The following is a 27,997-nucleotide window of genomic DNA, read 5'->3' on the forward strand; positions in this document are numbered from 1 at the left end:
ATTCTGGGACCCCTACGGTCCCTTCGCAGGTCTTCTATCGAAGAGCAGAAACTGACGGTTGTTTAAACCAATCAATCCCAGAAACTTTCCTGGGTCCTGTCCAATCGGAAAGTAGAAGGCCAGTTGTACTCTTGGTATTTGAACAGGGGCTGTCCAATGAGGTGGAGTATGAGAGGGTCGTGCCGAGTGATTGATAACTCCGTCAGCCAATAAGGATTACTAGCTCTGTCGCCTCAGAAAAAACCTTCATAACTACATCTCCAGTTGGATCTGTACAAAATCGCGTAAAAACTCATGACTCTATTTTTTTTTTTATAAAATTCTTTGGGTTTTGAAACTGAAGGTGTTAAAAGCGAAGACCGGCACGCCTCAAAGTCTCACAACGGACAGCTCGAAACCCGTTGCGGAACAAAAGTCCCCTGAGCAGGGCGGTGTCAGCCCTGGGCCAGCCGAGCCGCTGCTCCTTGGCCCCACGGTTCTCATGATAGACATCGCCCCCGCCCAATGGCGTCCCGCACTGGAGGCGGGTCTCACAAGGAGGCCCGGAGGAGCCTGCGTCAGCTCCACCAATAGAGTCAAAGCAGGGGGCGTGGCGGGAGGTTTGAAACTCGGCGTCGGGAGTTGAGGCTCCAGCTGCGGTGCACCCAGAAGAGGAATCGGGGCCTGGTAAGTGATTTGAGTTCATTAGCGAGTAAGTTAGAGGGCCCAGCGGGCCCGGAATGAGCCGGCCTGTCAGTTGCGTCAGTCATTATCTCCACAGAGGCCTCTGGCCGGGCGGCCGGAAGGCTCCTCGGCCGGGAACCGGGAAGATCGGGTGGTCTGCAGTCAGAGGTCAGACGTGGTCGAGTTAATGGCTGAGACCTGAGTCATTTCTCACAGGCGTCCCCTCCTCGCCCCCGGCCGGGCCCTGCCCCACCTTATTCCTCCTGGATGAGATGGGCTCAGCCAAGAGCGCCCCGGTCACCCCGGCGCGGCCTCCGCCGCACAACAAGCTCCTGGCCCGAGTGGCGGACCCGCGTTCACCCAGTGCCGGCATCCTGCGCACTCCCATCCAGGTACGCCGGGACCGGGTGGGGAAGGCAGAGTCGGCCTTCGTGGGCCTCTGCCTAGCCTCATTCTGAGAAAGCCCTCGCGCCCTCTTCTTTCTAATCCGAGGCCCAGTTTTCCACTTTCTTAATCCGGATGGGGCAGGCTGTATTCCCGAGGGCTTTGGCCTTGCCTGCCTGGACTATCCACCAGGGCCTAGAGACCTGGGAGGGAAGAAAGAGTCCAGGTCCAGACTTGTAGCCTTTGGTTCTGCCAGGTGGAGAGTTCTCCACAGCCCAACCTACCAGCAGGGGAGCAGCTGGAGGGTCCCGATCAGGCCCAAGACTCAGATCCCCGCTCTCCTACCCTTGGCATTGCACGCACACCTATGAAGACCAGCACCGGAGGTAAATGGTGGGCCCAGGAAACTCCGGTAAGGCTGTCACCTAGGATCCGTGGGTTGGGCTAATAAAGCCATCTTCTCCATCCTCTTGCTTTGAACCAATCTCACTCTTCTCTCAACGTTTCTCCTCTCGCCTTGATTTCTCTCTTCCCCATCCCACACCCACCAGGGCATGAATCCTAAAGCTCCTGTATCTTTTCCTCCTTGCTGAATGATTTGCCACTATTTCACTTGACTTCTCCCCTCTAGAACCCTCAAGCCCACTGGTGAAGCAGCTGAGTGAAGTATTTGAGACCGAAGCCCCCAAATCGAATCTGCCCCCAGAGCCTGTTCAGCCCTTAGAGGCAACTTCATCTTCTGAATTGGACTTGCCTCTGGGCACCCAGTTTTCCCTTGAGGACCAGACGCCACCCTGCAGCCAGACTGAGCTCCCCTCCAAGCAGGTGTTCTCCAAGGAGGAAGCAGGACAACCCTCAGAAACCCCCATGGCCAGCCAGGGCTCGGACAAGCCTTCAAGAGACCCTGAGACGCCCCGATCTTCAGGTACAGAATCTAAGGGCAAGGTAGAGGGAAAAGAAACAGGGATGTCAACGGATCAGTGTAGAAAGAATAAACTGTAAGCCCCTAATTTTGGCTTTTGCTTTAACACCTTACCCACCCTAGGTTCTAAGCACAATAGACGGAAAGCAAATGGCAAGGTACTAGGGAGATCTCCCCTCACCATCCTACAGGATGACAACTCCCCCGGAACTCTGGCACCACGACAGGTAAAGGGGGAGAGGGTGAAAACTTACTGACCAAGGCAGGCTGGAGGGTGGGAGGCCTTTTTACCATATCTTCCCTCTCCTGAACAACCTCCCTCCCTCCTCCAAATCACACACCGCTTTTGGCAGGGTAAGCGGCCTTCTGCCCTGAGTGAAAATGCTAGGGAGCTAAAGGAAGGGGCCATTCTGGGAACTGGACGACTTCTGAAAACTGGAGGCCGAGTATGGGAGCAGGGCCAGGACCAGGACAAAGAAAATCAGCACTTTCCAAACTTGGTGGAGAACTAGGCCGAGCGTGGCCCCAGCACTGGCTTCACCCGGGGCCGAGTGATGTTGCGTCCCCTCCATCCCATCTTTTCCTGGGAGACTGGAAAGGCTCGTTGTCTTCAACCCTCCCTAAACTCCTGGCTCGGGGACTCCGTGCTTTCTTGGGCTTTGTGTCTTATGTGTTTCTTGTATATTAAAGAAAGTGGTTTTAAATGATGTTTTTCAATGTTCTACCTAAACCTTGCAGTGGGCTACTGTAGGTAGAGAAGCAGCCTGGGGAACTTGGGTTCCCTGTCTTCCAAGCCACTTTCACACGCTTCCCGAAAGTCCTGGTGTTCCCCAGAGCTCCGTCCTTGGCCTTTTCCTCCTTGCACTCCCTAGGTGTGCCCTTCTAGAGCTTTAACTATCATTTACTTATATTCTGGTAATTTCATGTCCCTCCAACTAGCCCTGATCTTTATCCAACTGCCCTGTAGGAACTACAGAGTCAGTTTGTCTAAAGCTGAATTTGTGCTCTTTCCCCCAAAACTCTTCCTCATACCCTATTCTCTATCCCTAGGAATAACAGCATTATCCTCCCTGTTGCCCAAACCTGGACCTTGGCCATTATCTTGGATGGCTCCCTCTTAATATCCCATACTCAAGCACTAAATCTTGGTGATTCTGTTATCTTTCATCTCTTCCCCATCCCTTTCTTTGCCCCCATGTCCTTAACGCTCTTATTTTTTTTTTTTAAAGATTTTATTTATTTATTTGTCAGAGAGAGAGTAAGCAAGCGCCCAAGCAGGGGAAGCAGCAGGCAGAGGGAGAAGCAGGCTCCCTGCTGAACAAGGAGCCTGATGCTGGACTCGATCCCAGGATTCTGGGATCGTGACCTCAGCCAAAGGCAGCCAGCAGCTTAACCGACTGAGCCCCCAGGGGTCCCTCCTGCTCTAGATTTCTGGCCATCTCCCTCCTGCCTAGTTTTCTTCCAGTCTCCCCTCCCACCATTCCATCCACCTACACTGCTGCCAGGGTGACCTTTCTGAGAAACACAACTGACCATGTGACTCCTCTGCTCAGAACTCTTCAGTGGCTCCCCATTGCCCTTAGGATAAAGTCTCCGCTGGTATTCAAGTACTGCTGTAATCGGATTCCTTCTCAGCATAACCTTCCTATACACATGCAGGTGGGCCGGTGGTAGTGAATCATTGGACAGATGCTCCGCTGGCCACCTAGAGAATACCTTCTCCTTATCTGTCTCTTGCCTTCTCCATGAGGCTTGGGCTTCCACCTCCCCCGCACTTTCTGCCCCCCAGCTGTTTGGTACCCAGCCTTTATCACTGCACCTGTAATACCTCATTACTTAAGTTGGGCCTGTGCCTTTTTGGCAACAGAAGTGGGGCAGAAGCCAAACATCACAGACATACACCGGGCACTACGGTTTATTTCAGGTCCTTTAGGAGGGAAATAAAGAAGGTAGAAAGTGGAGAAAACCTGAAGAAGGGGGCCAGGATCCTAATGTGTGCCAGAGCCATAGTCACAGGACTGAGCACCCTCTGCCACCCAGGTCTGGACAAAGGTAGCGGCTCTGGGGGCGGGGGGCGGAATTCCAGGGCCTGGGGCCTCAGACCAGAAGCGTGCCAGGCCCACCCAGGGCTGGGGAAGGGCCAGTTATCCTTGCTCAGGACAGGAGAAGCTGCAGGACCATGGAGAGGGGAGGCCATGGGAGGAGATGGGGCAGTTCTTTGCCCCTGTGTCCCTGATGCTGCCTCCCAAAGGCATATTCCCCATTTTCCCCACTGCCCTCAAAGGACAAAGCTGGGTGGGGGTGGCAGCTGGGGCATAGAAGAAAAAAAACCTTAAAAGAAAATGGGGCAGGGGAGGGGGCCGCTGATTGTCTTCATGGCCTTTTACCTCCTCTCCTCCAGCCTCCTTAGTTCCAGACTTTGAGGAAGCTGTCCCAGGAGCCTGTGGCCACAGCCATCCCATCAGCTGTGACCCCCAGGCAGCTGACCCTGTTGTCATGGCCAGAGAGCATGCCTGAGGAAGAGGGAGACAAGTCAGCTTGTTAGCCCATGCTGCTTTGGCAAAGAGCACATGTGCGTCCACGGGAATCCTAGGTTACATTGGCCATGACTCTCAGCCTTTGGCGGGGACTCAAAGAGGATTACCCTAAGGGGCAGGATTTCTCTTGAGGCCAATCCCTGTGGAGGGCAGGGTGGGGGGCCGAGAGGGACAGGAGAGGTCGGCCACACCAGTGTGCTATGAAAAAAGCAAGGAGCACCTTGATGGACCCTAGAAAAGGGGGAGGTAGCTCTTTTGTCTCATTCCTGAGTTTTCAAAGGAAGAGACTGAGGCCCAGAGAGAAGTGAGTTGCCCTCAGGCCCTTGGACCCTAAGCAACAGAATTCAGATTTGGATCCTGACTCTCTGGCCAGTGGTATTTTCATTCAGCACCTGGCCTCTCCCAAGAGAAGCCACACGATCTGATTCAGCTTCAGATCAGGGTGGTCCTTGTTAAGCCCCTAGGTTGGGGTGGCCTTGATTCTGCTTATTACAGTTCCCCGAGATTGCCCCTTCCTCCGGTGGATGGCCCTAACACTTCATAGGCCCTGGAAATCCAGAAGTGACTGGACATTCAAGGTCCACGGGTCTCAGGTGACACAGGAGCTCCTTTGGCAGAAAGCAGCTAGAGCACTGGGCGGTGGAGACAGGCCTCTAGAGATGATGGTCCTAGGTTGGGAAACCAAGGGGGACTGGATTCTAGGGGTAGAGCTCAGTGTCATTCGGTAATTAGGGCACAGGGGAAAGGGTCCCAGAAAAGAGAGCTAGTAAGAAGGTCCTTCCCGCTGAGGTGGCGGTAGGGGGGCGGGGCTGGCCCTTACCCACACGCTCACACTTCATGGAGTCCCAGACGTTGCAGTTGAAGTCGTCATAGCCTGCAAAGAGCAGGCGGCCGCTGAGGGAGAAGGCCACAGATGTGATACCACAGATGATGCTCTCATGGGAGTAGGTAGTCAGCTCCTGGTCTGCCCGCAGGTCAAACAGGCGGCAGGAGGCATCGTCCGAGCCTGTGCAGATGGCCTCTCCATTGGGGAAGAACTGAGGGTACAGGCGGCAAGGGGGTCAGGACTCAGACCTGGGTGGCCTGAGACCTCTCTCATCCTGAGGGCTCCAGGGCAAGCGCTTTCCCGCAGCCTCTGCCTATCCTGTCCCCGGCACTCTTCGCCAATGACATTTGTCCCACACCAGCTGCATGCCAGTGGCTGCCCTACACCCTCCACTTGCCCCTCACTGCCTGGCAGAGCCGCAGGCAGGCATTATTTGCATGTTGCCGGCAGGAGCATGAGGCTGAAGGAGGGCGGGCGGCTTGCCCAGGGTCACATGGCTAGAAGGGCGGAGGCTGTCCCCGACTCCCACTCCGACTCCCGGCTCCGGGCGGGATCAGGGTGTGGACGCAGAGGGCCAAGGGCAAAGGCATGACCTGAATCTCATCACGCGGAAATGTCAGATAAACTCAAAGGGACACAAATCTTCAAGAAAATGGGGTGGCACTCTTCAAAGAGGTCAATGGCCCGAAAGACAAAGAAAGGTAGAAAAAAGTTTTTCGGGTTTAAAAGAAAGTGAAAAGATATAACAAGGGAATGCAATGCATGTTCCTAGTCAGAAAAAACCATGGCTTTTAAGGATATTCTTGAGATGACTGGTGAAATGAGAATGGATATAGGCTGTGGACTCTACTGTGTCATTATTCAATCTGATTTTAAGAATTATACGGCAGCTGTGTTAGAGAGTGGCCTTGTTTTTAAGAAACACGTACTGAAGTACTTAAGGGGTACAGAGGCATGGTATCTGCAACTTACTCTCCAAAGAGGAGAAAAAAAAAGATAATAAAATATATCTAGGTGTCTGTGTCTGTCTTTCCATCCATCCCTCCCTCCATCTACAGAGAACGATAAGGCAAACGTGGTCAAATGTCAGCAGTGAATATGGGTGAAGGGTAGATGAGGGCTGTTTCCGTGACTCTCACAGCCTTTCTGTAAGATGAAATTATTCCCACCAGGAAAGTTAAAAGGAGAGGGGGAGGGAACTAGGGAAGGAATGTAGGCTGTGTGGGGGGGGCCCGGTGAGGAGGTCTCGGGAGCTGGGGCGCAGAGGGGTGCTCACGCAGATAGCATTGATGTCAGACTCATGGCCAGTGAAAGTCTGCCGACAGGTTCCCTCCCGCACATCCCAGAGCTTGGCACTGGCGTCACAGGCTCCCGAAATGAAGAGCTTGAAGTCAGGAGAGACAGCCAGACTCATGCAGTCCCCAGTATGCCCCACAAACACCGTCTTCTGCTGCCCGGTCTCGATATCCCACAGAGCACTGGCGGGAGGAGGGGCACGCTGTCACTGTCACAGAAAGGCCAGGCCAGAGCTGCACCCCAAGCCCCGGCATCCACAGTGTTCAGTCCTCACCAAGTGGTGTCCCCGGAGCTAGTCACGATGTTGTTGTCATCCAGGAAGCGGCAGCAGGAGAGATAACCTGGGGGTGGTGAGGACAGCGCCCTGGCTGCAGAGTGAAGTCCCTGGGCCTCTCTCAAGAGGGATGGGAAGAGAGGGTCACTCACTCACCTGTGTGAGCAGAGAGCTCCCGGCTGACCTTGACATTGCCCTCACGGGACTTGAGGCTGTAGATGGAGCACATGTTGTCCAGCCCCCCACAGGCCACGAAGTTCCCTGATGGGGCGTAGGCACAGGTCATGACCCAGGAGGAGCGCAGTGGGATGGCATGCACCTGCAGGGGGGCGGGCAGAGCAGGAGCTGAGCTCCTAGGTCGGGGAGGATGGAAGTGAGGAGGCACAATGTCCCCCAGGAAGCGGAGGGCAATGGGGGGCTGGTGAGGCCAGTACCTTATTGGTGGTGTAGGTATCCCACACGATCAGCTTCCCGTCTTGCGAGGCACTTACCAGCAGCCTGGGGACAGGGCAGCCCACGTCACCCAAGCCTCTCCTTTCTGCCTCCCATCCCCACCCCTGGGTGGCCCTCAAGCCTCACTTGGAGTCGGTGGCCCAGTGCATAGCATAGATCTTGGCCAGGTGTCCCCTTAACGTCCGCCGTGTCCGCATCTGGACTCTTCCAACGACCTCTAGGCCTGACACCAGCTGCAGAAAAGGGGACACTAGAAATCAGGGTGAGTAGGGCACATGCCTGGATATCAGTGTCCTGGCCACCAATCTGGACCAGGTTCTGTTCTATGCCAGGCTCTGGGGTCAGGCCCCCAGCCTTGGAGAAATATGTCCCTGCCCTGCGGCGGCTTCAACTGAGGTGGGAGAGACCAGACATGGCCAGTGGCACATTGCCAAGTGTTTAAGAAGCATCTCTCCAGTGTGGGCTGCTGGAGGAGATGGGGGCGGGAGAGAGCTGTCCATCATGGAAATACTCCCACCTTGACCAACTTCAAGCTGCCAGCATGATGTCACCGAACACGGACTTGGGAAGAGAGGCACACATCCACCGTTCCGAGCCCCTAGGAGGCCTGGTCCCACACGACACTGTGGCCTGGCTGTCTCTTCCACAGGCTTCCCTGGGGCAGCCAGGGCAACCCTGAACTGCACCTCCTGAAATTTGTGGTCCTATGGCCCTTACACTCCACCCAGTCTCTCAATTTAGGCTGGGGCTCAAGTCCATGGCCTTGACTTGTCATTTACTTGCTTTGTTGTCCTGGGCAAGTTGCTTGCCCTCTCTGAGCTTGTTTGCTCATCTGTAGAATGAGGTTTATAGCATCAACTTATGGGGTTGTCATAGAAATTAAATGAAATTATGTATTGAAGCAGCTTAGCCCAGTGTGGGGCTCCCGGCAAGGGTTCGCCGTTCACCCTCACTGTTAATGTATTTAATCGGACATGAGATGCTGCCAGCTCTACGAAGCACCATGCTTTTAGGTATCACTGAGAAGGGAAAAAGACGCCGCCGATTCTAACCGTCGAGCATCGCCTGCCTATGTTGGGCTGCGTCTCGATCTCAGAGATGTCAGAATGTGAAATACATGACTTAGAATTGATGCAGTACACTGTTAGGAGACTAGAAATCGCTCGTAAGTCCATCCCTCGCTTCCTCCTCGCCACCCTTCGAGGGGGTATAACCATTCTCACCTTCTGATTGAGGACAGAGACAGCATCTGCAACCTTAGATTCCAATAAGGGGCCTGGCCCAGAGCAGATCTCACTAAATGTTTGTTGAATGAATTAATTAATGCCGTTCCTCATTCCAAGGACACGCTGTACTAAAGCTCAGGCACCAGGCTGCTGCTGGTCAAGGAGCTCCCCTCCCTTCCCCTCCCTTCCCCTCCCCTCCCTTCCCCTCAGGCCTGCCTCAGGGGGACAAGGAGGTCTCACCTCTGCCAGAGTAATGTCAGCGCAGGCTTTCCGGGCATCCTGGGGGGAAAGCGGCCATCAGGCAGGCATAAGGGCAAGGTGGGGGTAGTGGGTGCATGGGCCTCTGAGGTGGGTGGGCTTGGGCCTCTAGGGTTTGGGGGCATCTTAAATATGAGACCCAAGTTCAGAAAGTCTCTGGTCACTTCCAGGTCAGGGGTCTCTACGGTGTTGCTCAAGAGCTAATCCAGCCTCCTTCCCCCACCCCCAAGTCCACACTCCCTCATGTCCCGGGTTCCATGTTTTCTAGGGTCCCCTGATGGGAGAGTTCTGGGGTTACAGCAATCTGCTTCTTGAGCTGCTCCGCTTCCTGCCGTAGTTGCTCCATCTCCCCCATGGCTGACTGGTTGAGGGGTAGCTCCGGCTCCTGTCAGGAACATGGGATAGGAGTAGGTGGTCCCCAACCGGCCATGTTCCTGTCCCTTGCGCCCACTCCAGACTCAAGGCCTGGAGCCCACTACAAGAAGTAGAGAGATGCCTGGGGGGCAGGCCGCACCAGCTCCCCACGAGCCCCTCCACATCTGGAGTCCCGTACAGCCAAGCCTGGCCCTGCCTGAGCCCTCCCTGCAGCCTGCAGCCCCCAGCCCCAGTCCCAAAACTACGCCAGCTCCCCCTTACTTGGACTCTGATTGGACCTCTCCCGGGTTTCCAGCTCTGCTTCCAGGCGCCTCTTCACTCCCTCAGCGGCGATGCCAACCCGTCACCTGCCCCAGCTCTGCTGCCAGAAGAGCTGGCCTGGCCTGGCCCCAGCTCTGGGTAGGGGGGGGTTGGGGGGAGCACTGACAGAGAAGGTAGGGCCGACGACGACAACAACGTCAGGCAAATGAAATCAGCTGGCAACGGCGGGGGTGGGGGCGGGGGGAGAGGGCGGGAAGGGAGGTGTGTGGCTTCTAGAGAGACTTGGGCCCAGCCTGGGGTGGGGCAGGGGGGGTAAGTGGGAGCAAGAGTGTGGGGCTATAGAGATGAGCAGTCTCCCACCAGCCCTGGGGGGAGGAAGGGTCGAAGGGGTGCTTCTCTGGCCAGTCTCCTCGTAGGCAGAGATAAGAGCATCAGGCCCCATGGGATTAGAGCAAAGCTGTGAGGATTAAAGGTTGGGGTCTGGGAGGTGTACAGAGGAGTAGAAGCAACCACAGCTCCGGTGCCCCCCCCAGCCCCAGCCCCCACCAATGCTGATGATCGTGGCAGTCAGGGCCTGCCTAGCAACCGGTCCAGGAGCCGGACTATGAGGGTGAGAGGTGGCCCATTATCAACATCCAAGATTTTGCCTCTAAGTTCAGGGTTGTGGGGAAGGGGGTTCGGGTGAATACAGGGAGGGTGCAGGAGCTGAGATTAGATGGGACTGATCTGGATAATCCTTCTTCTCAACAAACCCTAACCAGCTGCCCCTGGGTCTGATCCTGGGGGGTTGAGGGGTGATGGGGAAAGGTACAGGGGATTCAGAGAGAAAGACTAGACAGGGTTGCCCCTGCTTTGAGTGGACCAACGGTGGGAAGTGGGGTGCAACCCCAACCCGGCTTCCATCTGGGTTTGGCCTACTCCTTGCCCCCATGACTCGCGGAGTCCTGCCAGGGTTGTGAGGCTGGAATCAGAGGATCAGGCTGCCCTACGTCTTGGCTGAGCTCAGAGGGGGAAGACAGGGTTTAGAGTCGGAGGCCTAAGGAGCAGCTGTCAGGGGTTTGGGTCCATTTGCATGTGGGGAGCAGGTGGCCGAGATTTCCCTGACAAATCACAGGCTTTGAGAGGCCCCGCCTCTGGGAGGCCCAGAGACACCTGTCTCCTCCCAGGCCAGCCACAGCCGCTCCCCGATGCAGACACCACAGAAACCATGATACCCTTGACTGGCCCTTGACTGAGGGATCTTCAGTTCTTTATTACAGGCTGGGACAGGGCCCTGGGTTTAGCCTCCCTCTCATCCTCCACACATGAAACAGTCAGGCCCTCTCCCCTGCCATTTCTTTCTAGGAAGGGATTGTGTCCTCAGTCTGTCCTAGGTCTTTCCTCAGGCTGGAGGTCCATCAACCAGGCCTGGTGTGCTTTAGGCTAGTCAGTGCAGTGTCCTCTGCGTCCAGGGCTGGACAGCCCTTGTGATCCCCAAGGTAGGAGGGGTGCAGGGACAGAGAGCTCACTGTTCTGCTCCCGTCACATGGGGGCTTCTCGTGGGTCCTGGCATCAAGATGGCCCTTCACCAGTCAAGTGGCCACATCCCCGAGGAGCTGGCTCAGTCCCTCACAGTTCCTCTCGGACCCGAGGCGGTTTCCCAGCCTTGTCCTGGACCCGCGGAAGCCTGCGGCTGGGGGGTTCTGGGGAAGGGTCTCTGCTGGGCATTTCTTCCTCCTCCTCCTCCACTTCCTCCTCTTCTGGCTCCTTCAGCAGCTCCTTGGCTTCTGTCCACTCCTGAGTGATTGGAAGGAGAACGTGGCCCAATCCCCTGCATCACCTTGCCCCCAGGACCCTCCGTGGGACGTCCTGGCCCCGCCCCTCATCCTTCACACACCAGGAGGGAGACACCTTCCTGCTCCCACTCCTCCTCACCTGCTCCCTGTGCTCAGGCGCCCACGTGTGCCACAGGGCCAGGGCACAGCGCCGTCCCCGAGTCACAGCCCACACACCATGGGGATTCTCTCCACCAGAGCTAAAGGCCACGAGGCGTCCACAGCGAGGACGAACCTGAGCCTAAGGGGTCAGAGCAGGTTCAGCGCCACAGAGGGGGGCTCTCAGAGAACTTGGCCTTCACTCCCTAACGCCAGGGGGCGGGCCAGGGCGCAAGAGTTCAGCTCTCCTGCCCGTCACTTCCCACTCCTTAATTCAGGGACGCTCCTGGGGGGAAAATGGGAAGTTGGCCTCCACTTGGAGAGCACAAACACCAGACTGAGGCTAGAGGAGTCGGAGCCAAAGGAAAGGTGCCTCCACGGAGGGCCTCCCCAACCCCTGCCCAGGCCTTGACTTTTCCTGCCCAAGCTTTGAACCCCAGGTGTGATGCAATCTGAGGGCATGAACGCGGTATCAGGCTCTGGGGATTGAGGATAAGGATCTTGGGGACATTCTTCCACCTCGGGGAGACCAGGGGTCATCAGTAGCTGGTGGCAGTTAGCAGAGAAGGAGGTGGCTGGGTAAGACAGAGCAGTAGATGACGGACAATCACTGTCCCACTCCTTCTGTCCAATTCCAGCCCCTGGTTTCTACCTGGACTAGGACCTTGGGGACGTGTGCGCTTCACCCACCGTCCCTGAGGGAGTGAGGCAAACCCTGAAGGCAGGGTTTGGAGGGGCCACTGCCATCTCCCGGGGAGCTGTAATCCACCTCCGCCAGAACCCCCAAACCCAGACAAGTGGTGGAGAGAGCTGGGGAGGCCAGGAAAGGAAAAGGTTAAAGGGGACCCAGCCATTTCCCTGCATTTGCCTCTGGGAAGCTTCTGTTTTGAATTCAGAGCCCACAGCTGGGCTCTCCACCACACCCCCATGCCCCCCACCCGGCTTACTGTGACCGTGAGGGCATTGGGCTGTGTGAAGAACAGATCCCCACCGTGGAAGTCATCGTTGAGGTAGAGGAGCCCACTGCAGAGGAAGAAAGGTGGCAGGCAGTGAGACCCCAAATCGGGTCCACCTGCCTGACCGCCTGGGGGGCTGCCCACCTGTAGTCTCTATAGGTGTAGGCTGGGGGCTCCCGCCAGCACTCCCCGGTGTCGGGGTCCAGGACGCAATTGTCTGCATGGACCGGATGACTGAGGTCCATGCGCTGGTCTTGCTCGCCTGGGAAGCAGAGGGGCCTGGTGAGTGCCCCAGCGCCCATCCACTGCCGCCCACACTTACTCTGCACCTGCCGGGACCGCAGCTGGCCAGGTCGATCACCGGCCCTCACCCGGGCGAGGGAGTCAGAGAGCCCACCAGGGGTGGATGTGGAGGGGGTGCAGGGCCCAACCCGGGGCCAGGGCTGGGGAGGAGCGGTTAGGCTCTCTGGTAGTTACCTTCTATGGCACTCCGGCACACCAGGTGGGTGAAGGAAAGATGCAGGGGCCTCTCCGGGGAGAAGTAGGCCTGTGTCAAGGTCCTCACGCGCTCGCTCACCTCCAGAAGGAGCTTAGCCCCCTGACTGTCCACGGCCCCAGCCTGGGCCAGCTGCAAGCCGGGAAAGGAAGGGCAGGAAAGGAGGAGGCCAGGGAAGGGTGGCCCTGCCCCAGCCCCTGCCCTACTTCCATTGCTCTCCACCCACGGGTTTGGTCTCAGCAGCCAGCTCTGTCCATCACCCCAAACTGCTCCTTCCATTGGCTCTGCGACCATCACCCAGGTCCCTAGGTCTCAGAATACCTCCCCTCCCACCACCCTCGACTCTAGGCAGGGGACTCAGGCGCTCTCAGTCCACAGGAGACGCCCAGGCCTGGGAGCCCAGTCTCCTGACTACCCTCTTCTCCGGTTCTGGGCATCAGCCCAGGGCACGGGGGTCTCCTCTCACCTGTGCAGCCTTGAGCACCGTGAGCCCTTCGAAGCGCTCATGGGGGGTGTGAGGGGAGCGGCGGCCACGATAGCCAGACCTGGCTCCAGCCTCGGCGGCGTCCTATGGAGGAAGAGAGGTGGCCGGGGAGTCTCACTCTCTGGGCCCTAGGCCATCCCCCACCTCACTGTCCACAGGGCTGCAAGACCTTCCTCCAATCCTCCCACTCCCTGGAAGGGGCTAGAGGCCCCCAGGGTTCTCTGCTGGCTCTCTTCCCTGAGCTGCTGCCCCTTCCCACAGAGCAACTATTTTCAGGCCTATATTGTCACTCTCTGGTAAAGATCTGGAATCCCACTGGCCTATGGGGCTATGCCCAGAACTCTGGAGAGCTTCCTACAGCAGGGAAGGGGCCTCTGAGAGGGTAAGGCCCATTGGGGAAAGGGAGCAGGAAGGGCTTGATCATTCATTCACGATGACCCAAGGATAGAGGAGTCTTTCCAGAAACAGGGCCCCAGCAGGAAGTTTGACAGGCCGGGTCCTGGCTGGCTCAAGGTGGCTCCCCATCGGCTGAGGTGCCTCTCTCTGACACCCTTGACACACTCTTGGAGGATGTGAGAACCCTTAATGCTCAGCCCCAACTACCACCTACATGAATCTCACACATGTGTGTCTCCTGGTATTTGAGTGTCCTTTTCCTGACACCTATTCTTTTGGCTGCTTTTTGCAACCACTACCCAGTTACCCTGTGTATAAACCCCATCTCTGAGAGACCACCTACTCACCCAAGCCATCTAACCTTCCATTCTTGTATTTATTCATTCAGTAAATTTGTACTGAGCACTTCCTATATGCCAGGCACTGTTCTAGGCACTGAGGACACAACCGTAAACATGCTCTCACGCAGTTTATATTCTGAGTAAACAAACAAATAAACCAGATTTAAGGAGCCACTTGAATACATGAGAGAAAAAAATGTTCCAGGCTGCAGAAACCACAAGTGCAAAGGTCCTGAGGCCAGAATGAATTTAGTGTGATGAACAGAAAGGAGGGCCGATCCTTGGAGTTATCCCTGACTCCAACCTTCCGTTGTCTTCCAAGTAGATTTAGCCCTGAACTTCTCTATATTTGACTTTCTAAATATTTCTCATCTGTCCACCTCTCTTCACTCCCTTGAAATGAGGACCTAACCTAAAGCCGTGGCACTCCAGCATCACCCAGAAGCCTCTCCTCCTTCCTTTCCTCGTGCATTCTCCATAGTGCCACTAGAGGGATCTCAGGGGTTCCTCAGGATGGTGATCCCAGACCCTACTCCATCTAATGCACGGGTACGGAAAACGTAACCCCTCCTTAAATTCTCCTATGATCTGTCCACCGCGGACCAACCAACTCCTTGGCAGGGGACAGAAGGCCCTTCGTCACTGCGCCTGTGCCTCCACCTCTGGCTTCTCTCCCCTATATTTTCTCTGGATAGCATATAGCCTGAGGACACAGCAAGCACTAGTCCTGAGCACTTTTTATATTCTCCAAAAGTGTTAGCCAGAACTACCTGGGTAATAACAACCCTAAAAGAACCCACTGTAGTTAGCCCCATTTTACAGATGAAGGAACGAGGCTCAGAGACATTAAAATACGTTGCACGAGGTCACCCAGCCAATCACTGCTGGGGCTGGCACACGTTCTTTACTCCCCGGGGTTTTCCTCAGTGGTCAGAGGCCCCACCATCTTCTTCCTTAGGGCCTGGCTCTCCTCCCCTTCTCTGCCTTGTTAACTCATCCTTAAACCTGAGCTCAAGGGGCGCCTAGGAGACTCAGGCGGCAAAGCATCTGCCTTCAGTTCAGGTCATGATCCTGGAGTCGCCGGAATCAAGTACTGGGATCAAGTCCCGTGGCTAGCTCCCTGTGGCCAGGTCCCCACTAAACGGGGAGTCTGCTTCCTCCTCTGCCCCTCCCCCATCTGCATGTGCGCACGTGTGCACTCGTGTGCGTGAGTGTACACCCCCTCTCTTGCAAACAAATACATAAAATCTTAAAAAAAAAAAGACAGTTCGAATGCGCCCCTCAAATGCCCCCCCCCCCAGGAAACCTGTGACTCGGCATTTCGGCACTTATATTTGGCTGGGTACATGCTGCTGCTTTTCTTTTTTTTTTTAAGATTTTATTTGACAGAGATAGAGATCACAAGTAGGAAGTGAGGCAGGCGGGGGGCGGCGGGGGGGAGCAGGCTCCCTGCCAAGCAGAGAGACAAGCTAGATCCCAGGACTCAGAGATCATGACCTGAGCCGAAGGCAGAGGCTTAACTCACTGAGCCACCCAGGCGCCCCAAAGGTACATCCTTCTTGTAGCCAACCCCCCTCACCCCCCGACCCCCGTCTACCAATATGTCTCTGTGTCTGATGCCTCCTCTATCCAGTGAGCTCCTGAACGCAAGTCTGAGCTCACCTACCTCCCCCCGGAACCCAGCAGTTCTGAGTACACAGCAGATACTCAGTAAGTGTGTGTAGAAGGCAGGCTAACCTAGAATGAAGATGGAAGCTTCCTGAAATGGCGGACTCAGCCTGGTCGATATGGATCATTCCACCCAAACTCGCAGGGGACTCAACGGGTGGGGAGAGTAGCCTGTATGCCCCCTCAGCTGCTGACCAAGCCGTAATTAAACTCTTGGCCAACTAACCAAGGAATCCTCACCTGCACTCACTCTTATGTTTTGTTTTGTTTTGTACTTTCTAAGAATTTCTCGCAAAATCCTTCGTAAAGAGTGTCCATCCACCCTATGCCGGCTAAGTTGAGAGGAACAGAACGCGTTCCACCGCAGTGGGGAGGGGGGGCAAGTGCCGTAACCGCTGGAGGACCAGAGAGGGCAGGAGGGGGACGCTGTGCCAGAGGTCCCTAAACAGCTGAGGGCGCCACCTACTCACAGGTCTTCTTACCTTGGCCAGCCGCAGCAGCACCCCGCACTCAGCCGGCGTGAGCAGACCGTCCAACACCACCCGCTCTGACCCATTCAGCTGTCTTGCATCCTGGGTCAGGGTGACTCCCTCCAGGAGGAGCACATCTGCAGGGGAAGGGACAGGGTACAGGGGGGTTGAGCGCCCTTGAGGTCAGACCCAGCGGGCCCGACCCTCGGGGGTCCTGCTTCTTGCTCTCCCAGGGACCTACCCTTCCAGCGAGTCAAGGGCTTCGGCTGTGGTGGCTCATGGTCCCAAGGCCTCTTCTCTTGATCCTCTCTCAGGGGTGAGAGATGTGCTCAGTGCATGCACCGGTCCTCCAGACCCATCTTCCCCAGACGTCCCAGGACCCCTCCCTCGCCTTCAGCTCAGGCCAGGCCCCTCCTACCATAGGACATCTCCTACCTGAGCTTTTCTCTAAGTGCCTCGGGGATGACAGCTGCTGGCGTCCAGGGATCCTGGGAGAGCCAGGAAAAGCGCCATCACCCACCAAGTCCAGCCCAAATCCCTGACATTATTCGACTCCGAACTACCACATTGAGGTCCTCCTGCTTCCAGGGAGGAAGGCAGAGGCGGGAAAAGTCCTGGCCACATTGTCGGGAGCCCCAGGAGCTGGGCCAAACTCCACCAACATCTGCTCGCGTGGCACTACTGATCAGGTGGTTTTCTAACAGCTTCGTCCACGGAAGCGGAATGCGTGGAGATTTTTCATGTAAGGTTCACAACAGTCTTATATATTAATGTGCCCATTTTGCAGTGGAAGAGACTCAAAGACACAGAGAGGTAAAGTAACATGCCCAAGAACACACAGCTAGCAAGTGACAAAACTGGGATTCAGACTAGCTTTCGAGGGGTAGCGGGGTCTCAGTTGGTAAAGCATGTGACTCTTGATCTTGGGGTCCTGGGTTCCATCCCCATGTTGGGTGTGGAACCTACCTAACATACACACATAGCTACATACTAAACTAGCTTTAGAGTCCACACTTGGAGCCAGAGGTTCTCAACCAGGGAGAATTTGCCCCCCAGGGTTAGGCGACGCCTGGAAACATTTTTGATTGCCACAATTCAGAGAGTACTATTGACATCTACCGGGCAGAGGTCAGGGAAGCTGCTGAACGTCCCACAAAGCCCAGGCAAAGAATGATCCCCTACAAAGAATGATCAGGTCAAAATGTCAGTGGTGCCAAGAAGGTCAGGAAAATGCTTTATGTTATTGTCCTAGCAGAGAACAAACCCTCTGCCCTTCAGTCTCCTCATGACAACAACAACAACAACAACAACAGTAACCAAAGCAGCAGGAACAGAGCCTTCCCTACTATGTAGCAAATGATATGGCTTCAATAGTTCTATGAGAAAGGTCTGATGAGCCCATTTTACAGGCAAGGAAATTGAGGCGGAGGCAAGTGAAGGTCCAGAGCTTATTTATGGCAGAAAAGAGACCAACACTTAGGCCTGCATGACCCCAAAGCCACCCTCTACTGCGGGCACCCGCCTCTGTCCCTGAGGCACTGCAGACTCCTCTCCAAGTGTCCCAGGGGTGTGGGGACTGGGAAGCCTTGTTGCAAACCGCAGTGACACAAATGTAGGGCATCACTGTTCCCTTCCTCCTGGGGGAGCACCAAGTGGCAGGATGGGGACAAGGGGAGATACTCACAGGATCCTGGAAGCTGGCCCCCAGGTGCTCCATGGCATAGTACAGCTGTCTCTTCTCCCCCAGGGATCGTAGGATGAAGCACTGGATGTCCTGAGGTGGGGTGGGCATCAGGGGGAAAGGGGTGAAGTGAGGAGAAGTTGAGTGGAGCAGGGAAGTTAAGGCATGGCAGGTCCAGGTCCTAGGGGTCAGCCTGCATGCTCCTAAACTCTTCCCTGTGCCTTCCTATTAGACAGTTTCAGGGCATCTGTGCTCAATGTGTGTGTGGGGGGGGTTGGGGGAGGGAGTGCCTGTGGCACAGGAAGGCACATGAGGGAGGGCAAGTAGGGGTGAGGTGAGGGCAAGAGGGGAAGGGCTGGCACTTGGACTCAGAAAGTCAAGTCTGCAATGGGGAGCAGGGAGGGGAGACAAGACAGATGCTGGGCTTGGGGTTGCCTGTGGTGCCTAGCTGTGGGGACAGAGTCCAGGCTACTTCTCAGTTCTATTTGATTTAGGGTTACCTCATAGGGTAAGCATGGGGCAGAGGGTTACCTCTCGTGGACCGAGGCCAGGTCTCGGCTCTCCCAGCTGGGCCTGGTACTCATTCAGAGCCTTCTTGGCAGCCTTGTCCTCCGGGTAGAAGAGCAGAACACTCAGGACATTTTCCACAGCCTGGGACAGATTCCCCACTGGAGACAGAGCAGTAGGGCGGGGTAGGGCACAGAGATTGAGAATGACAGCGGTCCCCAGGCAAGAGGCAGGGAAGACAGGTGGACAGAGGCAGAGCCAGAAAAGTGGTCTCCCGACGCCAAACAACTCCAAAACCCCCATCCCACCCGGCCGACGCACTCAGCCATCGCTTCTTTCCAAAGCTCACTCAAACATACCTGGGCAGGATAGGCAGAGTTCAAAGGGAAGGAAGAGAGGAGGGAATTAAAGAAGATGAGAAGCAGCAAGGGCAGAAGGACCTTTCCATAACGGTGCCAAAGGAGAGCCAGTGAGAGTCCTCCTGACCAGCTACAGATCCAGAGACAGATGGGAGGGATGGAGAGAATGAGGCTCAGCATATGGACAGAGACAAACCTTCACTTCCTGTTTCCAACCCCGGTCACCCCCAGGGCTCACCCTTCCCCAACTGACCCTGAGCATGGGCCTCGTGCAGCCGCCTCAGCTGGCTGGGAAGGAAGTCAGGGACAGGGAAGCTGCGTCCAGGACGCGTGGCCATGTCTCCCACACAGCGCTGGCGGCACTGCAGGACCCGAATCCAGTGGCCTGCGACAACACACGCGAACCATTTGGCTTGCAACACTCTTCTCCGTGGGGCTATGAATCCCCAGCTCCTTACCGGCAATGGTCTCATAGAGGCCCCCCTGGCTCCCAGCTCCTTCCTCCTCTTCTTCCTCCCTCTGCTGCTCCTCGGGCCCCTCACAGCCAGCCCGGCAGCTCTCCATCTGGGCCAGGCTCTCCTGCAGGGCCTCCTCCAGCCTGGGCAGTGCCAGTCCTGCCTCCTGGCGCCCCAGTAGCTCCAGGCCATCGTCATAGGCTGCCTGTGGGGGAGGGAAGTGGACAGTCACCCGAGCTCCTGGAGGCAGGGTGCCAAGCAAGACTGGGAAGCAGAAAGAAGGGGAGGGGTATTGGTCACACCTGGGGCATGGACTCCAGGTCCCACTTCGCCTTGGGGAATATAGGGCCTCAGGATCAGAATGGACATACAAAGGGCTTTAGGGATCCTTGAGAAGAAAACTAAGGCCCAGAGAGGGACTCTCCAGGCAAGGTTACCGAGGACAGTACCCAGGTCTCCTGATGCCTGGGCCACACAGGTCCCAGTCCAGTGAGCCCTGTCTACCTAGCCAAAGGTGTCTCACCCAGTGTGGCGGTGTCTCCAGGTCCCGGAAGCTTTGTGGCCGCACCCGGGACATGCGTCTGTACTTAGCCATGTCCTCCCGCATCTGCAAGTGTGTTGGGTTTGCTACAAAGAAGGTGTGCGCTGCAGCCGCTGCCAGGTCCAGCTTCTTCAGCTGAGAAGCAGGGAGGATGAGGGTCAGTGCCCTCCTGCAGGGGTGTCAGAACTCTGCCCACTCACTGCCCCCCCCCCACCTGCCACACACACACACACACACACACACACCTGGAACTGCCCCAGAACCTTCTGGAAGACTTGTCAGTCAGAACTGATCACTTCCCAACCTCCAGAGCCCCCAGAAACCAGTACACTGGGGAAGCTCAGGAAAGAAGGGTTTTAAGACTTTGGAGTGGGTGCCATACCGCAGAGGCAACCCAGGGTCTCCCTTTGGGAGACAAGGCGCAAGTGATGGCTAGTGATGTGGAGAAGTGGGGGAGACCCGAGCGACCGGCAAAACCCGCAGGTCTCTAGGACCCTGGGCTGAGGTGTGTGTGACAAGCCCCCCCAACCCCAGCCACGTAGGCAAGAGCTACCCAACTGGTAGCTGCGCAGTGTCCACTGCCCGCGCCGCACATGCCCGGACTCAGGGCTGAGGAGCCGTGCCCCTGCCCGGCAAAGCCTCACACTCAATTCCCCCCGCCCCGTGCTTCCCGTGCCGCTGCGGGGTTCCTCCATCCCCTCCACTTCACTCCTAGGAAGAGACGGCTATCATTCCACGTAGATCTCAGGAAGACCTAACGTTTCAGGCCCCTTCCCTCCATCTCCGATCTGGTCCCCACCCCCTCAGGACCCCATCCAGCCCCGCTCCAACTCTGCTCCCACTCTCCTTTAAGCTGTCCCTCGGCGACCTCAATGGGTACTTGACGCCGTTTGGATGGGACAGACACAGAAGGAGTGTGCCCGCTGACCGCCCCCACCCCCCAGCCCCACCCCGAGGCCCGGGCGCCGGCATTCCGCCCCCTCCCGGCGAGCTCCGAGTAGCCGCGCAGCATGGGTCAGGGCAGAACCCCCGAAGGGGCCCGGGAGGCTCCCGCACCTGGTAGTAGGCCCTCTGCAGGTAGTTGTAGGGTTCCCGGCGGCGGAAGGCGTCCCGCAGAGCGCTCCCCACGCGGAGCCGCGCCGCGCCCCCGGGGCCCAGCCTCTGCGCCCCGCACTGGGTCAGGCACTCGGCCCGGCGGAGCGCCGCGCGGAGCAGCAGCCGCTCCCAGGACCCCTGCGCCGAGCCGGGCCCGGAGTCAGGCCCCGGGGCGTCAAGCCACACGGCGGGGAGAGCGGCCCCCGGCTCGGCCGCACAGCGCGCCCCGCAGTCCTGCCGCGCGCGGCCCAGCGCCGCCTGGCTCCGCAGCGCCTCCCGCAGCAACGCCACCGCCGGCGCCCAAGCCCCGGCCGCGTAGGCGCGCAGCCCGTCCGCGTACAACAAGTCGGGGGCCTGGGGGGGCGCCCCCGGGGACAGCGGGACCAGGCCCGGGGGCTCGGGAGAGCCCGGCGGGGGCAGCAGCAGCAGTAGCAGCAGCAACCGGAGGAGCCGGAGCATGGTGCCAGGGGCGCCGGCCGGCTGCCTAAGCGGAATGAGGGAGCCGAGAGGGAGCGAGAGGGAAGGGGGGAGGGAGAGGGAGGGGAAAGGAAGGAGAGATGGAGAGGAGGGAGGAGAGGAAGAGAGAAGGAATGAGCGGGGCCACGGAGAGCTGATGCGGCCCAGACTCAGCCCTGGGAGAGGCTAGTGTGAGAGCCAGAGAAGTCGGGAAGCCTGGCAGAAAGTGAAGAAAGCAGTGTTCAAGACGAGGGACAGTGTGGGACGAGGAACAGGCCCTGAAGAACAGATGGCAAAGGGCTGGGACTGGAGCGGGACTGGTGCTTTGGAAAACATCCTGGGAAGCCTCTGAGGACCCTTGACTCCAACCCCTGGGCCCATGGGGTCAGAGTAACTCCTGCAGCTCTGTTCTCCTCCGCTCTGTGCCTGCCCTACCCCCACTCTTGGGTCCAGGACAAGGAGAGTGGATGCCTCCCCCACACCCACCCACACCCACTTTTGGAAAAAGAGCCTTAGAATGCAGCATGAGATGCGGGCCTGTGACACCAACTCAGGCCCAAATCCTTTCCTGCCCAGAAAGTGAGGCCTAGGTGGATTTGGGGGAAGGAGGAGAGTTGGGGCATGGCACATTGAATCCCACTCTGAAGCTACTTCACAAATCTGGACAGAGATCCTTCACACCTCAAAGCAGCAAAGTCGAGTGTCTCCCCATGCCCACGTCCGTGCCCAGCACAAAATGCTCTTGTAAGCCTGTCCCTCTGCATGTCTTCATGTTTGAATTTGCCTTTGTCCGGGCATCTTTCTGAGCCTGTAGTCACTGCCCCTGCTCTATTTGGTCCTCTATGAGCCATTCCACCCCCAAGCCTCCCATCATACCCTCTACCACCCTAGCACACAGGACACCGAGGTTTCCATGGTAACACTTCAGGCTTTAATACATTTTGCTAAGAATGATGGAAGGTGAGTAGGACATCTGGTCACTGAGATGGGAGACAGCATCGGGCTCCAGGCCCCAGATCCAATGCCCATCTCCACGAAGTCTGGAGGTGTTACTCACCCAGGGCCTGTCCTCTGAGTCCCGCAGGCCCACTTGGGCTCAGAGGGTCAGCTGGGGGAAAATGGGGTTACCTGGGCCCCAGGATCCTCCCCAAGGTCTTGCACTCCCCTCACCTCCTGTCAGGGAGCAGCGTCTCCCTGCACTCAACCCCAAAGGAAGTCCAACGGCTCTACTGTCAGGGGACCCAAGGGAGAGCCTGCGGGGTGAGAAGCCCAGGGGCCTGGGCCGGCGAGGAGAGGGCCCTGGCGAAGCAGTCGGAGAAGGCAGAGGTGTCTCATCAATGAAGGTGGTGATCTCTTCCCGGAAGAAGCCAGGACCCCGTGGGGGTCCCCCACCTGACCCCAACATCCCACCCTCTAGGAATTGGCGAAGGCTGGCCAGCCCCCCACCTTCAGCTTCTTCCTCATCCTCCTCATCCTCCAGCCTTTGTCTTCGCCCCAGGTACTCAGGAGGGCCCCCCAGGGCTCGGCTCTGGGCCGGAAGGACCCGGATGTCATCAGAGGATGACCACTTATGCAGGATGGAGCCTGGTGCCCGAGGAGTAGAGAAGATGTTGGTCTCATCGTGGGACAGACGGCGGGACAGAGGGACCTGGGGAGAGGTGCAGGTAGACCCAGAGGTGCTATAGGGACAAAGGGGGGTAGAGGCAGGAACCAAAGCGGGGACTTGGCAAGATGCCTCTACCCCCTTAAAATTTTGCAAAACATCCTCTGATGGGCAAACCTGGTTCTGAGGGGTCTGAAGGGGAGCGTCTCTTGCCACACCTTTCTTTCACCTACCCCTTAGGGGCCCTGCAGGCCAGGGCTAGGGAGTGGGGAGTCGGGATGGTCAGCAGAGACTGTAGACAAGTAGTAAGGGGGTACCCAGAGAAGGAGGTACACTCCCTAGCCCCATACCTGTAAGTAGTGGACCCTCTCAAGAGGGGGAAAGAGCATGTGCCTTCCAGGCAGCAGCTTCACCTGGGAAGGGTCCCTGCCCCCTGGTCCTGTGGCACCATTAGCATCAAAGCGCACTTTGCACACTCGGCCATCTGTATAGTCATCACATTCTCCATCTAGGAGAGAAAAAGGGCAGGGTGGTTACAGACAGGGAATGCCCACGCCCCTCCCCGGCCCCCTTTAAAACCTCCTGCCCCCTTTATAAGCTTCCGGGAGAATCCTGTTCCCACTAGTCTGTGAGCTCTAAGAGGAAAAGCAAGAGTGTCCAAGGTCTGCTGCATTCACTGCTAAGTCCCTAGTGCTTCATACATATAACAGATTCACTGAAACAGTTACAACCCCGCCCCCAAGAACTGTCCCTATAGCTGGGGGGGGGGGTGTCTCTCAGGGAGCTTAGCCTCCCCTCTGTACCACAGCCTTCCTTTAGGGTTGTCTTAGGACTCTGGACTGTTTCTCAGGCACTCGGCCTGGAGTGCGGAGGCAGAGCTGGGTAGTGTGGGCTTCCAGAGGGAAGCCGCCGCCGGGTGCAGGGAGCCTTCGGTGCAGGAGGAAGCAGTGGGTGCACATCGGGGTGCGTGATTAGCGAAAGGGGGAGACTGGAGTCAGCCCAGGGGCGGCGCAGGTTCCGTCCAGCAGGGGGCACTCCAGGGCAGCCCGTCCCCGCGCAGGGAAGGGCCAGTAGAAAAGGGCAGGAAAGGGAGCCGAAGCCGGGGAAAGCCAAGCCCAGGCCCTCCTCTGACCGTCATCGCCATCCTCTTCGGACATGATGGCCACGCACTGCTCCCACACCGTGCGCACGTCAGCGCGGTAGCGCTCGCAGGACCAGATGAAGGAGGGCAGCAGCAGCGTCTGTGCCATGGAGCACCACAGCACCGCCAGCACCATCCAGGGCGGAGCCGAGTCCGACTTAAGGGAGAAGAAGCTCACCACCTAGCGGGAGGATGGGGAATGGAGCGGGGTCACCACGGGGCGCACAGAGGTCCCACTTGACCCCAGATCCAGTATTCTAGTGCAGTGGGTGGACAGAAGGGAAAGGACCGCCCAGTTCTCAGAGGATCATGACAGAGGCAAAGTCGGAGGTGGAGATGGGATGAACAGAGGGGAAGGGACTGATTCAGAGGAAGGTCAGGGGGCAAGGACTGGAGACAAAGCCCTGAGGTCCAGAGGGATGGAAGCAGACGTGATACAGAAAACTTGAACACAGGCAGAAATTCAGGAATCGGGACTAGACAAGGATGCAAAAAGCTGGGGTGGTGGCGGGAGCTCTCTGGGTTTTCCACTGGAGTGCTCAGAGACCCTGTAGTGTGTCCCCTAGAGCGTTAGGGAATGGGGACTGGAGCTGGGCTGCTGGATGGTAGGTCCAGTGGCTGAAGTGTGGAGCCGCAGGATAGATGGAGGATGGGTGGTGGTGTGAGCACTAGAAACCGGAAAACAGACGACGAGGCTGGGGGTAACAGGAATGAGGAGATGGGTGATAGAGGTGGGGGGGCTTACAGATGTAGTGGGGGTGGGCAGAAGAGAGGAAGGTAAATGGCTAAGCTGCTGTATGGCTGATGGGCTGTGAGGTCAGGTGAATGTTCTGGGGCCTGGATATCGGGGAGAGCCGGTGGGGGACCCCAATCTCACCAGTATGGGCACCCCTGTGAGCGAGTCATAGAGAAAGACGATGGCGCTGACCAAGTTGGTGACCTGCAGGGATGTCTTGGCCGACTCCGAGCCATCCAGCGAGGACCGCCGCTTCCCTCGGGCATCCTCCACCACGATGGCTGGCACCTCGAAGGCCGGCCGGGTCCCTAACCCCCCGGCCCCACACCCCTTGGCCCCACCCCCCGCCCCTGCTCTCCGGGCCAGCCGCGCCCTTCGGGGCCGGGCCCACAACGTCTGGTAGAAGGTGATGGCCACACAGACCAGCCCCATGACAATGCCCCCAAGGAGCAAGAGGCTGAAGCAGACGCCAAAACCCAGGCCGATCTTAGAGACTATGAACTGGCAGCCGCGGGCGTAGTAGCGCTCGCCGTTGTTGTGCCAGCCAATGGAGGGCAGTGTAGAGAGGATGAAGCTGACCATCCAGATGCCCATGACCGCGTGCAGTGCCTGCTTCTTGGCGTTGCTGAGGCGGTAGTTGACGGGCCAGCGCACCATCCACATGCGGTGGTAGGAGAGTGAGGCGACTGTGAAGCAGGTGGCCAGGGCCAGGGTGTAGTAGGTGGACACGAACACCTTGCAGATGCTCTCATTCCAGTCGTAGTCGGAGGAGGCCTGGCGTCGCAGCTGCACCACGGCGAAGGTGGTAAGGGGCACGGCCGCCATGAGTATGTGCGTGCCCGCCAGGAAGCAGAGCAGTAACTCCAGCGGCTTGTGCTTCTGCTGCTTGGCCGAGATGCTAAGAATGATCCAGGCATTGGCCAGCAGCGCCAGGAGCCCGCAGGCCAGCCAGGACAAGGCGTTTGAGCGCAGAGAGGCCTCCTCTGCCCCTGCCCCTCCCCGAGCCATCCTATCCTTGGCCCCCCCACCCCCCTTTGGACTCCTGGGGGTGGGGGCTGGGTCTCACCCAGGAGCCCCACTCACACGCACACCCATGATGCGTACAATCCCTGCCCCTTGGTGAAGCAGACCCTCCCTGGGCCTACCCGGCTGCTCAGCATTGCATGACTGACCCAGCTAAGGGGCAGTGTGGAGGGCAGGGTGGGGAGGAGACTGAGGGTCAGCAGAGGTGGTCGTCAGCCTCCATAGTGGGTGGGAACCTTCCTGAAGTACCCCTGCCGTTGATGGGGGAGGCAAGCTGATTGCTTTCCCAACTATGAGGCTGGCTGAGCGGCTCTGGTCCCCATGCCAGGACTTCTGGGTCTCTTCGTCCTCTGGTTCTTGACCAGTCAGGGATCTTCCGGGTACCCCAAGGGGTGTGGGGGGTGAGGCTCAGCCACCCGGACAAACTACAAGGGAGAAAGGACAGGTGGGAGGGGAAGGGCAAAGGCAGGGCCTAGGCTGGTCTCCCAACAGATGTCTTGTGCCCCCTTCTCTGGAAACTATAGAAATAACTGATTACTAGGGGCCATTCAGAACATTCTCCTGCCTTAAGTCGGATGGCCAGTCACACAGCCCACACAGATCAAGAGCCCTGCTTTCCAGACCAGCAGGAAAGAAGGTATTCTGACCTCCTGTCTCCTATCCCTTTCAGCCCTTTTTCCTCCCTCTGGCATTCCCAGGTCCCTTCTTATATCCCCTGCTCAGTACTATTCAATCCCTATCTTCATGTCCCTGAGTCTCTCTTCAGACCTACTGCTGGCAGGTGCATGACTTGTTTCTTTTTTGAGGTTCCTGGTAAACTGGGATATGTATGCTATCCCAGCTCTTCCCCAGCGTTCCAACTCCTGGGCCCAGGGGTCTTGGTGCCCAGCCCCCTGCCCCAAGCCTGTGTGATCCCCCTCTAGCTCATGGGGGATCTGGGAAGATGGGAGAAAGGAGGCTGGGACCAAGGGGGGGGGGCTAGGGAACCCGAAGGCGGGGAAACCGCTGACATCAGAAGCATCCAGAAATGGAAAGATGGGGAACTAGGGGGAAGGAGGAGAGTTTGAGCAGAAAAGAAAGAAAGAGGGGGCAAAGTGATAGTATCTGAAAATAGAAGGAAAGCCCCAGAGACCCCAGGAGAGGAGGCTTGGGAAGGAAGAGGGGCTCTGTGAAAGGAGGGAGCAGGAAACAGGGAGACTGAGAAGAAAAGCCCAATGTTCAATAAGGTGCCGACTCCCACCCATAGACCTCCATTCTTTCCTCCCCTGCCCCAGCCTCAGTTTCCCTCTGATAGGAAGGAAGATAGTCCTGAATTTTGAGAAGCTGAGCTTCAGTGATCCCTGGGGAGGGGGCTAAGAGGAAATCAGGTGAAACCCTGAACAGAGTGGAGGCAAGAAGGATGAGCTAACGACTTTGGGGGGGAAACAAGGGTAAAAATGGGGCACAGCAGTAAGAGGGTCTACTTCCTGTGGAAGACCTCAGATCCTTGCCCTCTCTGAGAAGTCCTAGTCCGCCCCCCACCTTTGTTCCCTCCGGAGCCCAGTACACCCTAGTTGCCATGGCAATGGCCAGCCAGAGGGAGGTGGAAGGAATTGGTCAGAAGAGCCCCCCCACTACTCTCCCCTACAGCCTCGCACCACTTTCCACCTACCCCCCACCCAGGTCCAGCGGGTGGGCTGTGGAAGAAAGAGATGGGGAGTCAGAGAGGAGGGAGGCAGGAAGGATGTGAAGGACAGAGAGGAGGTGAAGGACAGAGAAAGATCAGAGGAAGGTGGGAGGAGGATCTGGGGGACTCCACAGCGGACAGGGGTCCCTCGCCCTTCGGGGTGAAGGGGTAAGGTCAGGCGGCTCCTCCCTCCCGCCACCCACCGAGTACTCCCGGGCAGTGACAGCAGGTGGCTGGGGAGGAGGGGCCGGCCGGAGGGGAGAGGAGGCGGGAGGGGAGGAGGGGGCTGCAGGGATGGGGGCCGCGGGGATGGGGGCTGCGGGGCGACAGGGCCGGGGTCCTCTTACCTCTGGCTGAGCCCGGCACTGCCATGGAGACCGCACTCCCGACGCGGCTCGCCCGGGCTCCCGCCGCCTGCCGGCTCCAGCTCGCCCGCCCTCCTCCTTCCCTCCCTCCTTCCCTCCGGGCCTCCCTGCCCCCCCCACCCACCCTCGGTCCCAGCCTCCCGGGCTCGGTCCGCCGCTCACTCAGCCTC

At 57.8% G+C, this 27,997-nt stretch overlaps 4 protein-coding genes and 1 long non-coding RNA gene across 8 annotated transcripts; 2 read left to right on the forward strand and 3 right to left on the reverse strand.

The window, feature by feature from the left end:
- Positions 1-27: 27 nt before the first annotated feature.
- Positions 28-2,676, forward strand: CDCA3 (cell division cycle associated 3). Of its 3 annotated transcripts, XM_032874721.1 has the most exons (7): positions 28-666; positions 880-1,055; positions 1,304-1,433; positions 1,679-1,713; positions 1,816-1,972; positions 2,093-2,196; positions 2,323-2,676. In XM_032874721.1, the coding sequence occupies exons 2-7, from the start codon at positions 936-938 to the stop codon at positions 2,479-2,481; spliced, it is 705 nt and encodes a 234-aa protein (XP_032730612.1). In that variant the 5' UTR covers positions 28-666; positions 880-935; the 3' UTR covers positions 2,482-2,676. The 3 variants fall into 3 exon arrangements, with proteins under 3 accessions (XP_032730612.1, XP_032730611.1, XP_032730610.1); XM_032874720.1 differs by having other exon boundaries at positions 761-1,055; positions 1,679-1,972; XM_032874719.1 differs by having other exon boundaries at positions 1,679-1,972.
- Positions 2,677-3,493: 817 nt separating this feature from the next.
- GNB3 (G protein subunit beta 3) lies at positions 3,494-9,652 on the reverse strand. The gene is made up of 10 exons (XM_032874718.1): positions 9,476-9,652; positions 9,138-9,224; positions 8,822-8,860; positions 7,482-7,588; positions 7,337-7,400; positions 7,059-7,221; positions 6,903-6,969; positions 6,609-6,810; positions 5,327-5,543; positions 3,494-4,482 (listed from the first exon to the last, which is right to left on the reverse strand). The coding sequence occupies exons 2-10, from the start codon at positions 9,192-9,194 to the stop codon at positions 4,376-4,378; spliced, it is 1,023 nt and encodes a 340-aa protein (XP_032730609.1). The 5' UTR covers positions 9,195-9,224; positions 9,476-9,652; the 3' UTR covers positions 3,494-4,375.
- Positions 5,482-7,256, forward strand: LOC116877776. The gene is made up of 3 exons (XR_004384706.1): positions 5,482-5,566; positions 5,890-5,892; positions 7,245-7,256. It is a non-coding gene; the product is annotated as an uncharacterized LOC116877776 (long non-coding RNA).
- A 1,034-nt stretch (positions 9,653-10,686) lies between the features above and the next one.
- On the reverse strand, positions 10,687-21,390 carry P3H3 (prolyl 3-hydroxylase 3). Of its 2 annotated transcripts, XM_032874722.1 has the most exons (15): positions 20,799-21,388; positions 19,725-19,877; positions 19,205-19,406; positions 19,000-19,131; positions 18,412-18,548; positions 17,884-17,973; positions 16,635-16,687; positions 16,441-16,508; positions 16,212-16,336; positions 13,307-13,408; positions 12,822-12,972; positions 12,489-12,606; positions 12,336-12,411; positions 11,390-11,530; positions 10,687-11,251 (listed from the first exon to the last, which is right to left on the reverse strand). In XM_032874722.1, exons 1-15 carry the CDS (start codon positions 21,294-21,296, stop codon positions 11,084-11,086), a joined length of 2,214 nt encoding a protein of 737 aa, XP_032730613.1. In that variant the 5' UTR covers positions 21,297-21,388; the 3' UTR covers positions 10,687-11,083. The 2 variants fall into 2 exon arrangements, with proteins under 2 accessions (XP_032730613.1, XP_032730614.1); XM_032874723.1 differs by lacking the exons at positions 10,687-11,251; positions 11,390-11,530 and adding an exon at positions 11,547-11,963 and having other exon boundaries at positions 20,799-21,390.
- An 811-nt stretch (positions 21,391-22,201) lies between these two features.
- On the reverse strand, positions 22,202-27,932 carry GPR162 (G protein-coupled receptor 162). Its single transcript, XM_032874725.1, has 5 exons — positions 27,810-27,932; positions 24,915-26,221; positions 24,029-24,218; positions 23,247-23,404; positions 22,202-22,941 (listed from the first exon to the last, which is right to left on the reverse strand). Exons 2-5 carry the CDS (start codon positions 25,779-25,781, stop codon positions 22,390-22,392), a joined length of 1,767 nt encoding a protein of 588 aa, XP_032730616.1. The 5' UTR covers positions 25,782-26,221; positions 27,810-27,932; the 3' UTR covers positions 22,202-22,389.
- Between the last annotated feature and the right edge of the window lie 65 nt (positions 27,933-27,997).

Source organism: Lontra canadensis, unplaced genomic scaffold (genome assembly GCF_010015895.1).
Source record: "Lontra canadensis isolate GAN:19392208 unplaced genomic scaffold, GSC_riverotter_1.0 scaffold53, whole genome shotgun sequence".
In the NCBI taxonomy this organism is placed as follows: Eukaryota; Metazoa; Chordata; class Mammalia; order Carnivora; family Mustelidae; genus Lontra; species Lontra canadensis.

What these genes read in the sequence shown, in the direction of transcription:
- CDCA3 (XM_032874720.1), top strand. Translation starts at nt 936, where the DNA reads ATGGGCTCAGCCAAGAGCGCCCCGGTCACCCCGGCGCGGCCTCCGCCG. An exon ending in TATGAAGACCAGCACCGGAG is followed by an intron (nt 1,434 to 1,678) that starts GTAAATGGTGGG and finishes TCTCCCCTCTAG; the next exon opens with AACCCTCAAGCCCACTGGTG. An exon ending in TGAGACGCCCCGATCTTCAG is followed by an intron (nt 1,973 to 2,092) that starts GTACAGAATCTA and finishes TACCCACCCTAG; the next exon opens with GTTCTAAGCACAATAGACGG.
- GPR162 (XM_032874725.1), bottom strand. Translation starts at nt 25,781, where the DNA reads ATGGCTCGGGGAGGGGCAGGGGCAGAGGAGGCCTCTCTGCGCTCAAAC. An exon ending in TCACAGGGGTGCCCATACTG is followed by an intron (nt 24,219 to 24,914) that starts GTGAGATTGGGG and finishes TCCTCCCGCTAG; the next exon opens with GTGGTGAGCTTCTTCTCCCT. An exon ending in CGAAGAGGATGGCGATGACG is followed by an intron (nt 23,405 to 24,028) that starts GTCAGAGGAGGG and finishes TTTCTCTCCTAG; the next exon opens with ATGGAGAATGTGATGACTAT.
- GNB3 (XM_032874718.1), bottom strand. Translation starts at nt 9,194, where the DNA reads ATGGGGGAGATGGAGCAACTACGGCAGGAAGCGGAGCAGCTCAAGAAG. An exon ending in CACTGGGCCACCGACTCCAA is followed by an intron (nt 7,401 to 7,481) that starts GTGAGGCTTGAG and finishes CCCTGTCCCCAG; the next exon opens with GCTGCTGGTAAGTGCCTCGC. An exon ending in CATGAAGTGTGAGCGTGTGG is followed by an intron (nt 4,483 to 5,326) that starts GTAAGGGCCAGC and finishes CCTCTTCCTCAG; the next exon opens with GCATGCTCTCTGGCCATGAC.
- P3H3 (XM_032874722.1), bottom strand. Translation starts at nt 21,296, where the DNA reads ATGCTCCGGCTCCTCCGGTTGCTGCTGCTACTGCTGCTGCTGCCCCCG. An exon ending in GCCCTTGACTCGCTGGAAGG is followed by an intron (nt 16,337 to 16,440) that starts GTAGGTCCCTGG and finishes CTTCCCCTGCAG; the next exon opens with ATGTGCTCCTCCTGGAGGGA. An exon ending in CGGTGCTCAAGGCTGCACAG is followed by an intron (nt 12,973 to 13,306) that starts GTGAGAGGAGAC and finishes CCCGGCTTGCAG; the next exon opens with CTGGCCCAGGCTGGGGCCGT.